The 13818-nt window shown below is 26.7% G+C and overlaps 2 protein-coding genes across 5 annotated transcripts in view; one reads left to right on the forward strand and one right to left on the reverse strand.

Annotated features, from left to right (window-relative positions):
• The window catches only part of LOC113554013 (inactive ubiquitin carboxyl-terminal hydrolase MINDY-4B), a 43966-nt gene extending 36221 nt beyond the window's left edge, over nucleotides 1-7745 (forward strand). For 2 of the 3 annotated variants that reach the window (XM_026957651.1, XM_026957652.1), the window contains exons 9-10: nucleotides 6164-6322; nucleotides 7529-7631. In XM_026957651.1, coding sequence (XP_026813452.1) covers nucleotides 6164-6322; nucleotides 7529-7580 — 211 coding nt within the window. In that variant the 3' untranslated portion in view covers nucleotides 7581-7631. Of the gene's footprint in view, nucleotides 1-6163; nucleotides 6323-7528 lie in introns of all 3 variants that reach the window. The other variant, XM_026957650.1, reaches the window with a different exon arrangement.
• Nucleotides 7746-8110: 365 nt separating this feature from the next.
• The window catches only part of LOC113554255, a 40533-nt gene continuing 34825 nt past the window's right edge, over nucleotides 8111-13818 (reverse strand). The window contains exons 3-4 of one of the 2 annotated variants that reach the window (XM_026958012.1): nucleotides 8549-8787; nucleotides 8111-8240 (exon numbers count right to left, since the gene is read on the reverse strand). In XM_026958012.1, coding sequence (XP_026813813.1) covers nucleotides 8234-8240; nucleotides 8549-8787 — 246 coding nt within the window. In that variant the 3' untranslated portion in view covers nucleotides 8111-8233. The other variant, XM_026958011.1, reaches the window with a different exon arrangement.

Genomic DNA, 13818 nt, shown 5'->3' on the forward strand with positions numbered 1-13818 from the left:
TTGTGATTATTGAAAATATTAAAATGATTAAATAATAAAATCTAACTAAAAAAAGTAAAACAATGAGCTCTGAACATTTTTAATTTTTGCACATAAGAATATAAATTTTTATAAAACTATTTACGCATCTACACGTGTGTCTACAGTACTCTAAACGTGTCTAGTATATTTATATTAAACAAATATTTAAGTATAGTAAAATATTACTATAATTTTTCGAAACGATTTTTACTTCATTTTCAGATCTTTTAAAAAAATGTTTTATTACAATTTTATATGAATATTTTAAAATATTGTGAACAATGTTATGAGAAGATAACTAATATCAACTGGGCCATATTATTAATTTATTCAAAAGATAATAATTGACGTTGAATTAAAATTGTTCTATAATTATATATTAAATTTTGTTGAGCAAGATGCAATTTAAAATTGTATTCAAACTTATTCAATTCATTATAAATAAAAAATATATTATCGTTTGTATATTTAAAAGTGATTAATTTATTATAATTAACCGTATATTTAAGTTATAAACCAAAATATAATATAATAATATTATATTTTATCAAGAGAGTTACCTAAAACAAATGTTTAGTTGAAAAAAATATTTAAATTTCAATTTGAGATTTTGCAGGACACCTCGTTAATTTAAAGAAAGCCGATGTCTTCCAGTGTATTTACTTTAGTAGAGTAGGTATTATTAACTGGGTTTGGTGTTCCGCGGCAAATGTGTTATGTATCATAGTTTTATAATAACATTTTTTTTGTCGTATTTTATTGATATTCATAATATTCTTAAGTTTTAATGGTTAAAGTATGTTGTCATTTATTTAAAATTAAGTTAGGGTTAGTCTTCGTTAAAAATTTTTGAGAAACATTGTATTTAGTACCTAGTATTAGTTTTCAATTTAGTCCAAAAATAGTTGTGTTACAAAATTCTCTAGTAAAGATTGACTTAACTGTTAAAAAAAATGAATTTTTAATGAATATCGTTATAACATTTAATATTCGATCACTGACAAATTACGACTGTAGCTTAAACTAATTTAATTAAATATTTAATACAATAACTTGAGTTTTAATATAACACCACAAAGGTCAGTTAAGTAAAAATTAAATTACCTCAAACATAAAAATGTAATTCAGTTTTTATTTAGTACAATTTTTTTTTGAAAAATTTAGAAATTGTGCTTATGAAGCAAAATATTCAAATATTGAAATATGATGACATAATACTATATACAAGTGTTTAAATGAATGATATAAGGAAGAAGACCATTCAGAGATAGAACTTAAGTACTACTGAACGTATAATTATTATTTTAAGAGCTTATTTGAGTAAATTTTTACACCATTGGCGTTTAAAATGGCACATTGGATTTCCAGGTAGAAACTTTAATGAAAATGAGGAAATTTCAGGTTTTGGAGGTGTAAATAATTTTAAGAGGAATCTAGAGTAGTGTTTTATAGTTAATTGTCAAATGGCTTCTATACTTAAATCGTCTATAGATATGTAACACGATGTAAAGTGATAAGTTGAAGAGATTATAATGTCTATTTGATTTAGTACAATTTTAACATTAGTTATTTTTGTATTCTGATAATAATACTTTTATACATTTATTTTAAATAAATTCCCATTATTTTATTAAAAATATTTTGAATTTTCACCTTTTAAAAGTCAGCATAATATTCCTATATAGGCAAAAATGTAGCTTATTTTTTTAGGGGGGGCAGGCATTAAGTATAAAGTAAAATGGATTGCATCCCAATTGTTATTTACTTGGTCCACGAATGTATCTACATACAATTCCAATGTGAAAAGGAAAAGGACTAAGCGCTGAAAGTTCTTCCCACCTGTGCCAATGACCTTTTATACATATATATTTAAGTTATAGTTATATGAATACAGCTTTTTGTACTTTGATTTTTGAACCGATGTCCACACAATATATTTAAATAAATACTTACTAAATAATCATATAACCTACCTATATATTTAGTCATTAAATATAGGCTCAAAATATAATACAAAAATATTATGAGATATCTATGAATACCACAAAAAATCATTTATTAATTTTATATATATATTAATATTTTTGGTCTTTGAGACATATCAAATTAATCATTTCTTAGAGACCATGTTAATATAGGTAATATAACACTCAGTATAGATAAATGTGTTATGTAAATATAATATGTATATAGAATCTATAATATATTAATTACTATGTAATTAAAATGTACCAGTGATGTAATTTGTATTTGATTTATTTTTGCTTTAGGTTTTTAAATTATCGTAATTGATAAACATAAAACAAAAACCTAAAAACAAATATACCTTTCAGGTTTGCTTAAAATAATAAAGTAACTATACTATTATATCGTATGGTGTTGATTAGTAAATCTTATTGGTTGTTAAGAGTGATAAATAAATTATACTTTAATGTTATGTTTTAGAAAAAAATTAAAAATTACTTATAAATATATTCTACAATAAATTCGATATAAATATTTTAGTGTAATCATTAAAAAAAAAATGTTGCGCATTAAATACAATTGATGTTATAAGCTATATAATAATCTGTTGTAATCTAAATTAAATACATTTATCGTAAAGGTTTAGTCTTGATCGATTTAATAACGAACTCACAATTGGATTAAATCATTTTTTATATTGACCCATGAAAATATTTACTTATGTAGGTACCTGATTTTCGATTAACTAACAAAATTACGGTAAAATATGGAATTAAGGTTTTAAAATCATAAATATTATGCCCTAATACGAGTATTTTAAGTCAAACAATTTTAATACATAAAATCCGAATTGTGAACGAGTTTTTAATTAATTATAAATGTATAACTTATAAGTATAATATTTTACAGTTATGATAGGAAAAGTAGTCTCATGTGCTTTAAGGGTATCCCACAATATGTTGGTCCACTAGCTACTCCATTCATTATCACTTAATAAACTACATTAAATAACCATCCTTGCACAATATTATATTGCCAAAAAAGTCGTAAATACTAACATTTTTTTTTCCATTTATTATTTTATCGATCTGGTTAGTCTAAATACATTGTAAAATTATGACTTTATTTCACTCCCACTTCGTAGCTTACTGTAGTGGACTATAATATAGGAATCGTAGTGTTCAGCCAAAATTGGAAACCTAGAGTACCCGATAATCATATGCAGACAATGTGGTAATTTACAGTTCATGATCACAGGGATAATTGGCTTTTATAAGAAAAAAAACAAATTTTTTCACAGTACATACTGAAAAGATAGCGCCACATGTATATTTATATTTTACTGCCCAATTTTACTAAAGGAGTTAGGTTTGTCGTATACCTATCATCCTATAACTTTCTCCCTTGATATTAATTAAATAACAGTTAAAACTAAGATTAAATCTATTTTTGAATTAATCAACAAGGGGTAAGGACAAAATAAAAGTACTGTATCTTTATATATTAATAAGTATACATTAAGAAATAGTTTTTTTTTTTATTTGAAAAATCTATTTACAATATAAACAAATTAGAAAAAAAAAATAGATAACGATATATATGTGGAGGGAAGGATGCTATTTAGTGATAAAAACTCAACATTCATTTTCTTTTTGTAATTATTATTATTATTATAATTTTTTTTTTTTTTGTAAATTAATTATAGTTAGTAGTGGTTAGTTAACCGTTAATTATTCAAAAAATCTCGGCACTATTTTTTCTTAAGACGGTGTAGGAGATTTCTAGGTTATTTTGATACAAGTTAAATGCAGTTCAGCTATTAAATTGCTAGAGTAAGTCTATTATTTAGCGTGGAATTTTTTATAATGTTTCGTGGCTAATTATCACTGCCAAAGTGCCAATAAATACTAGTTCTTTTTTAAAGTAATTTCGAAGTGTGGAATTGAGTACGTTCCATGAAGGAAGAAGTGATAATGCAAAGGATTGGAAAGCTTGTAGGAGTATATATTTGGTTGGTTTTGAACATCCTCAAATTTGGGTTGCGTAGGCCCAAAAATAGGTCTTAATAAGGATTTGTAGATTGTAATTTTTGTATGAAAAGCTAGTTTTGATTTCCGAATTATTGGAAGTAAATTAAGTCGACTATTGAGGATTTTTGTTTTAGATATGATTTAGTGGTCCTAAGTTAATCTTTTATCAAGTATGACACCGAGATATTTTAATTCTGAGGATATTAGGATGGGTATTACTTGGAAATGTTGAAGAAAAGGTATCGATTTTTTTTAGCGTGAATGAGACATAAATTGATTTATCTGGGTTAATCTTATTCTTAATTTTTTAATTGTATGATAACTTTATCTATTAAATTTAAACGTGTTTGTAGAAAATGTATTGTACGGATAAAAAAAATACGGTATCATTTTCATAGGTGGCCACAATAGTACCTACATTTTAGGTTATAGGACTTTCAGCCGTAAAAACATTAAATAAATCGAGAGAAAGGATCGCTACCTTGGGGAACTTTAGCTTTAATTTGGTAGTATGACGATATTGAATTCCCATATCAGGTTATGTAAATTAAGTTTTCTAAATACGAGTATGAACGAATTATCAAATAATATGGTGCAGGTAAGAATAATTTAAATTTAAAGAGTAAACCCTCATGCCATACCCGGTTAAATGCCTGGTCCACGTCCAATAATACCCCCAGCCAGCATTATTTTATTTTCAATTTAAAATTAAATTTGATCAATTAGTCTGTGAATTTTATGTGCAGTCGATTGCTCAGTTCTGAAGCAAAATTAGTTAATGTTTATAATACTAACAAAGTACATTAGTACGTATATTAAAATAAAGTACTAAAAAATAAAGTAGTATACTATAAAGTACTTATTATAGTTAGCGATGGATTCAGAAATCTTTTTAATGGAGGGCACATTATTTATATTTTTAATAAATTTACTATAAATTATATATTAAATTAACATAAAATACATGAGTTAAGTTTTATTACTGACTGTCTGACTATTAGGTATATGGGTATTTATTTAGTTTTTAAAATTATATGTATACATAAATAAAAAAATTATTATTTAAAAATGTTTCTGTAGTCTATTAATGGGGGACACGTACCCCCATGTGCCCTCCGGATCTATCAGTACCCATCATGTAGATATAAAACTGATTCTATGACTCTTATTAAAGTTCTTAGAAAGTTGTGCTACTTTGGAAGATAAAATAAAAAATTGAAAATAATTAAAAAACTTTTAAAACGTTAACATCAATGAATACGCCATCACACTATAACTTGTATGCTTAATAGACAGTATAGGTGGTACCCGTCATTATGATTCATAATGAATGATAAAATATTATCGAATACCAACGAGATAGTTTTCACTGTTTTGCGTAAACCAACAAGCTATTATTGATTACTATTACATCATATCAAAATAATGTTTGGACATTCATTCAAACGATAAGACGTTTTATATTGCAATAATACTATGTACCAAATTAGTATATAATATGTTTATTAAGTGTGGCGTAAATTGTAAATATTATTTCGACGAACTCTTCAATAAATCAATATAGTTTTATTATACTTTATAAAATTCACGCTAAATGTTCGAAGTTCTAGAAACAGTAGAAACTAGCGCCCTGAACTCGTGAGTTTTCGCTCGGGGACAAAACCTTTTATGATTACGCCCACTACTCACTAGCTTGACTTATTAATACAACTTTATTGTACCGTTATTATTATATGCACATATAAAATAATATATGAGTGTAAAAACGAAATTGAAAACTGGATATTATTACATATTTATTTAATATTTATTACAACACACGCGAATAAATCTGTATCGATTTGTACACCGTTTATTCAGAACGTGGAAGAAATAAATATACATACCCGGTAGTCGATTGTCGATATACTTACCTGCTGTACTATATATCTGTTTGTTTCGGATATTATTATTATTATTATTATAGCGGTTTATTATTTAAAAGTTTTCCGTATTCGTCTGTTTACCTACATTTCTCGGTACAGCCAAATATATACGCACGTATATATATAGAGTATAGCAGACGTATTGTATGAATAATTTCCACTGGTTTTTCATAAAAAATATATTATTCGTAAAATTATTACGTTATTACGTAATTTTTGCAGATTCCCATTGACTCACTATTCGTGTAGCGGTAGCGAGAACCACGCGACGGTGGACACGCGATCGCACCAGAACGAACAAGCGCGGATGATGAAGGCCACGGACGATATTAACAACACCACGTCGCTTCTGCTGTTGGTCGAATGTCTTATACACACAAAGTAAATATAATATCATTGTCTTTTCTTATTCATAACCTATTAAACCAACACATATACATAATATACCAACACGTTCTGACTACGCGGGTGGGATAAATCTCAGGGGATGGACGGGGTAAGGGATTTAAAATATTGTGTTATATACACTTATTTGCCGTTGACGGGTTAATTGTATGAGAAATAATGTTATGTGTTATAGCTATACAGTTCATATATATTATTTTAATTAATATCAATATCATTTATATATATATAGAAATTAATATTTTTTACGTTTATCCCCTGCGGATTTAATAGTTACTGGGCCGCCGTTTTCAATAAAAATTATATCTAAGACTCGAAGGACGTTTATAGCTTATTTTTTAACCCCTATAGATTGCTTTGGGGTGGAATTTAGTTTTGGTTTGCAAAAACCGAATATATTTTGTTTATTTAAATGGTTGCCATTGGTTACAGATTAAAATACTATGGTATAGATATGGCATAATATTTACAACTTTTTACAAATATATTTTAGAAAAAAATAATAAATTTTAAAATCAAATACTTGTAAACACTGTCATTATTGAAATAATTAATTTTATGATTTTCAATCATGATACGTACTTTACTCTCTTAGTAGCTACTGGACATATTTTTAATGTAAACACATGAAGACCAATACAAGTTTTGATGAAATTGGATTAACGTCAGATTTTAAGAGGACGCCACACCATCATATGTTGTCTCCATCTCACATATACACAACGTAGTGAATTTTCGTTCTCCAGGATCCATTTTACGTTGTTAGCTTTAGAATAAATAAATAAATTTACATAACCTAGTGTATATGTAAGACAGATACATCACACGAGGATGTGGCGTCCTCTTGATCATCCATTGAATCTGTCACTAGTTGTTTGTGTTTACATCAAAAATAAATATAGAATTAATAAGTGGAAAATCATAAAATTAATCATTATAATAATTGTGTTTGTATTATATATTTCAACTGGAGCAAAACGGAAATCGATAGATAGATTAATTTTAACCCAGATGAAGTAGGGTGATATAGCTAAGTTATAATAAATGTTAAATGATTTGATGACTATGATGAATGATGGTTATTGTCAAGGGGAGAGGTGACCAACTCATCAACACCCCCCTCTCCCGAAACGTAAAACCACTAATGACGATTAGTAATATTATTTTGTTTCTCTTCACCAGGTGGGAAGGAGCTTCAGTGCAGTGGACGGGTGTTACAAATGCAGTGAATTAATACAGCATAATTTATAGTTACGTTATTATATAGTAGCAGTATACAGTTGTTTATTGTCCAACGATAATTATTAAAAATCGGTCGTTGTGCGTGGTTACTAAAATACCCAAACACCTTTAACAGCAATAATATAGACCATAGTATATGTATAACATATTAATTATTGATAAAATATTGTGTGTATATTCAATTAAAAAAGAAAAATTAATACGATGCGTCCTGTAGTATAATAATATATTTTTATTAAAAAATAACAGGTATTAAATCACTTTACGATGCTCTAATTAATTTGTTAATTAATCAAAAAAATTATAATAGTAATAAAAAAAAACAAAAAATACAAAGAAACTAAATTAAATATAGAATACTGAAAGTTGTTTTTGGGAACAAGTATGTATAATAATATTATGGTGAATAATGTCTATGGATTGAGTTTTTTTTTAATGTATAACATATACGACATAATATTATATTTATACTAGATATATTTTTTATATACTGGAAATACATGTCATAATATATAAGTAAATTGAAAACAAAATAACAATGATTTGGCTGTCTACAATATTAGGTATAGGCAACAAATAAAATAATTATATTGCATTTTAAATAAAATATTCATAAATAATAACGCTGTTTAACCATCGAATCATTTAAAACCTGTAAACAAAATGTAATTATTAAGTACAAGAATTCCTAAATTCGTAGGTACAAAATAAATCGTACATCATTTTTATTCTATTGAAAGAAAACCCTAATCAAAGCCAAAGAAAATAATATAGACGCTTGAATTTAGAAATCCATATTTATACAGATGTTTTTAAAATTCTATTAGCCACAGTCATGTTTAAAATTTGATTTAAATGAATTAAATAAACAATGAAAAACTTAGTAGCGTACTCCAATAAGTCTGTTTCAAAAAAAATAATAATAACTCGATTTATTATTATATACGTAATACGTTGTACCTTCGTGGTACTTCGAGAAAAGGAAACAATGACCGCTTTCCGAGGTTCTTCAGTATCTGGTGGTTTTGCGACAACACTTTCTGATTCTCATCTACGTGTCGCCGTGCCACCTCATACATTAATTTTTGTCGGAGCACGTCTAGAGAGTTGACGATGGATAAACTAGGACGACTTCTCGGTGACTCGCCTTGCATTACACCGTTCCTCTTTTCGATCGAAGCCACATCAAAAAAGTTTTTCTATTAAAAAAAAAAAAAACATTATATTATTACATTTATAATCACTTAACATTATACCTATGCACTACTAAATTTAATATTATATTTAATGATTTTGTCCGTCAAAGCGTTGTAAAATATATTGAATGCGACCGTCATTGAACAAAAATACAGACAAAATAAAATAAATACAGATGTGCCTCTCTTTTTTTTTGTTTTGTTCGTTTGGGTTAAGGATTTACTACGTTTATTGTTTTTATCAAAACTTCCTTGTAAGATTAAGTTATCCTGACCGGACAGTCTGAAAAAATAACTTTCTTCTACAAACTAAAACCTTTGAACCGAAAACAAAAAAGAAAATATTAACGGAATAACAAGTTTGGAAAAAAGCTAATCGAAATATTATACGAATGCTATATATTGACTACTGAATGATCATTTTATATGGTACATTATATTATACATTACATACGCCAAACTTCTATAATTGTTCAATTATTATTGGTTTGTGTATGATTATACAATATTTTGCATTGTAAAATAGTCTGGAAATGCCACAAAACATAACATTTTTAAAGAGGTATTTTAAATGCAGGAAATTTCTTTATAATAATCTTCGAGTGTTCGTTTAAAGATTTAATGAATAATGGCTTTTATTTTTGTTAAATTGTATGTTTAATATAACTGCCACATAAATAATTACACAAAAATTAAATTACACATCAAGTTTTTATCTAATAATATCTTATATCAACATAATATTATCATCGATAATGTACATCAATACGAGTGTGTGTAAGACGATTAAATAATATAGAATCAGTGGTAAATGACAATTAATACATTAAGTAACTGTGATATTCAAAATTAACTTAAGTACCATTCAAATATTACTGAATGGTCTGAACGTATAATTTACATATAAACAATCTATTTTAACTTTTGACCTATGGATATAACTTTGTTAATTTATATTGCATAAATTATAAAACATAAAATATTGTAATGTTTAATATACCTACTATTATTATGTAAGAAAATGTAGTAAAAACACGTTTCGCATTCACGTATTCAATGTTCATTTATTTTATCAATATATTTCAATTGACAATTATTATCTTATAATTTATTAAAATAGGTACTTAGTATATGATCATAAAACACATTAAATATTATTAAATAACAAACAATAGCACTTCGAGCTATAATCTATTATGCTGTATGTTATAACAATGAATTCTAACTGTGAGTTGTTTTATATGATTTAAATCAGCTAGTATAGTAAAATACAATTACAAACTTATAAATAATAAAGCAAATAATATATATATATATATAAAAGAGTAACTGATATTTTATTAGTGTAGCCGAAAAAACAATATTTCACAACATGAAACGATTCAAACTTCAAACACCATAATATATCAGTATGTGGTATACGTATTGCCAAGGCGAGTACTTTAGTTTTAACGGACAATATAGTTTTATAGATTATTATTCAGACCGATGTGCACAAATTACGCGTTTCCGTATAGTACGCGTATAATATAGGTAGGTTCCAGTTTAAACACGTCATTGAACACTGGCCAAATACATTTTAACCCCCCTGAGTTTTAAAGTGCTTTAACATTAATATTTTTAGTTTAGTTTTGCACGAGAACTATATAAAATATTATACAACATCTAGCCCCGCTCGCTTGTAAATCACCGAAATTAGAGTTTCGTTTTGAACTACGTATATATTAATACAGATAAATATAAAATTACGATATGGCGTAGCGCATAATATTTTATCTCGGCCGTTCATTATTTACACTCTAAATAAAAGGGGTGTATTGAACGTCATAGTATAACGAGTATTTCCAATCGAAATGTCGTACTATATAAATAAAAACGGCAAACGATGTACACACCTACAGCATCTACCTATATCGAATTCCAATTAGCCGACGATTTGTCGTCCGACGGTTGTATATTATATAACAGCGCGCCGTATATCGCATGTACCCAAGTCAAAGAGATATTGTCGCCGCGTGTTTATATTGCCATAGTTCGACACGTCGTTTTTTTTAAAAAAAAAAAAAAGGTTTACCTATATATATATATATGAAGTCGTTTTGAAAAATAATATTTTTTCGATGTCCCGTGTTATTTACTATATATTATATAAACGATATACTGTAGGTAAATATAATATATAATATATATAATGTACTGTGCGTTTATATCTAACGTTGTCTGTTATATACTATATTATATATCTGTGCAATAAATGCACTATTTCTACTATATTATATACTTTACACGGTTGCAAAGAAGTTTTCAAGCCCATTCTTGTCCGAAGGCAACTATTATAGTTCTCGCGTTTCTAACACAATGTATACATTTATATACACACTAGTTTTACGGTTATCTCGCTCGAATTACCTGCGTAAACTATTGAGGACTATTCGTCTTAATCTTGCGGTCTGCGCGCAGTTCCGGTATACAGATGAAAAAGTCACTATTTTATATATCCCGAGGGTCAAATGCCCCCACTGCAGCGTATAGTGTATTATAATGGTTGTAAAGTGTATTTACCGTTTATTATTCCAAGCTGCAGATCGTTATTGGATACACGTATAGCATAGGTATGTACATAATAGTGAGTTGACTTAATCGTGACTTTTAACACTCGTAATAATCACATTCCGAGAGATAATTGTACGCCGGACGAAATGCGCCGTTGACAGATTTTATTTTATAAGACTTCCTTGGAGGTGAGTCTGAGTTAAGAGGGGCTGTAGACCATGGACTTCAAAACATTACAATTTTTTAATGTTTCAGATTTTATCATAGCAATAAAATAAGATATAAAGTATTGTTTTATGCATATTAAATTCATAGTAGGTATATATGAAAATAATTATCCATAAACATTCTTACCGTTTGTACAGAGATTTCAGACAAAGGAATTATTAGTTATTATTACCAATTGGCTATTATATGTAAAATTTGTAGATAAATAAAAATCTATTTTTATACACATTTATAACGAACCGTAATATCAACCCGTTATCTCGTCATCAAAGTCAATCGTCGCGTGTCATTTGTCAATAAATACGTTTTACCAGTAGGTATACAAGAAAATTTATGTACGTCATGTGAAAAAATGTTTTGCAGATAAAAAACCATAAATAATTGATAAAAACAAAAGAATTTTAAATGTGACATTAATAAAAAAATTCATGAAAATGTATATATTGCATTTTGTATGCATATTAAAATAATAAAAAATAAATCCTTTTAGCCTTTTTTAAAAAAAGAAGCCTTTCTGAAGAACTAATACCCAGAACCTTTACAATGGTTTAATCCGATCTCAGATACACAGTTTATGTCGATGGATCAAATAAACAGTAATATTTATGCTAACAAATTAGTATGATTACACAATATATAATATCTATTAATATCATTGTTTTTTTTTTTTTTTAACTTAATATATACCGTGCAATTAATTACATTATATAAACGTATTCAAGTAGAACAAACCGGACTATTATTGAATATTGTTTATCACAAAGAATAAAAATAGAAATGAAAATACAATTTAGAAGTACGTTGTTTTACGACAATATACGCAAGACGTGATCAACGGTAGAAATACATCTATCTATCTGTACGTGTAGCTCAACAATATTATATTATCACAGACAATTTAAATGAAAAATATTGAATTCAACTGCTCGATTGTGTCAACGTTAATTAATTCAAGTGACCGTAGAAACCAATAGAATTATAGTTGAATAAAGATCCTTAGATAGTTTTAATTAAAAAAGCATAGTATATGTATAAGTTGATTTGTAGTTATCTGAGCGTCTGACTATAATTTACTCTAAGAGTGGAATTCATTTTGAATGTACCTACTACATACCAATCGAAGGTTTTTTTTTTATTTTTTTCCAAATCTAAATTAAATATGATTATCTATTCGAAGAGAATAATAGACGTTATAATATATTAATACGTATATTGGTTAGTAATAGAAAATGTACGTATAACTTACGAACGTTAGACATCAATTTAATATTAAGTCGTTATATTATGTAATTTTAAGTTCAAACACCATATTATTTCATTTATTTTTTAATATAAAAACAGCGCAGATAATTTGTAGATATAAAAAAATCTATTTTTGTACACATTTATAACGCTCCCTATTTGAAGTCATCCCTATAACATGCATAATTAAAAACCCGTATTTTGTAATAATATAATTTACAAGTCCTTAAATAAGTGTTTAATAAACTGCATTGTAACTAAGTCAATTTATTTTGTTTCTTTAGTATTGTCGTAAAATTTATTTTTTTTTTAGAAGTTATATAATTGAATGAACCCCAGAGCATAAAAGTTGTTTTATATACATCCATTTAATTTACCTACATGTTACGCGTTGAGTTACCATTTGTGTAAAGCTATGTACAGTCTACACAAATAAATTATTTATTAAATGACTATGAACCATAGAATAATAAGAAATATTAAAAAAAAAAACTAAAAATGTAAATTATAACTAGGGTTTATTATAGTAATAAATAAGTATTAAGCACTATAGGTATCTGGGAAAAAGTTTGACATATGTATAAAAAATATATATAGACTAAGTACATTTTTTATTAGAAACAATTTGTATACATATAATTTGTGACCCACTACACATTCGTATATTACATATACTCTCATTGTTATATTTTCAATGACTCAATATGTACTTGGTTGTATAATCAAATACAAGGTACATACTCTGTCTTCGTATATATATTTATTGAACTATATGAAAATGTATTTTAATTTAATAATAATTTTACTGATATTATTTAAATATTCATTAGTAAACTTTGTCAACTTTTTGAAATACATTTCCATTGTTATAGAAATATACTACCTTTTATTAATTTCAATTGAATACGAACTGTGAATAGTTATAACAATTAATTCAGCAGAAAATCAAAATGAACTCAGATGTGTATTTTCTAATGAACTCGAGTGGTTCTTAGATAAATCTTTCGATAG

This window comes from Rhopalosiphum maidis, chromosome 2 (assembly GCF_003676215.2).
Source record: "Rhopalosiphum maidis isolate BTI-1 chromosome 2, ASM367621v3, whole genome shotgun sequence".
NCBI lineage: Eukaryota > Metazoa > Arthropoda > Insecta > Hemiptera > Aphididae > Rhopalosiphum > Rhopalosiphum maidis.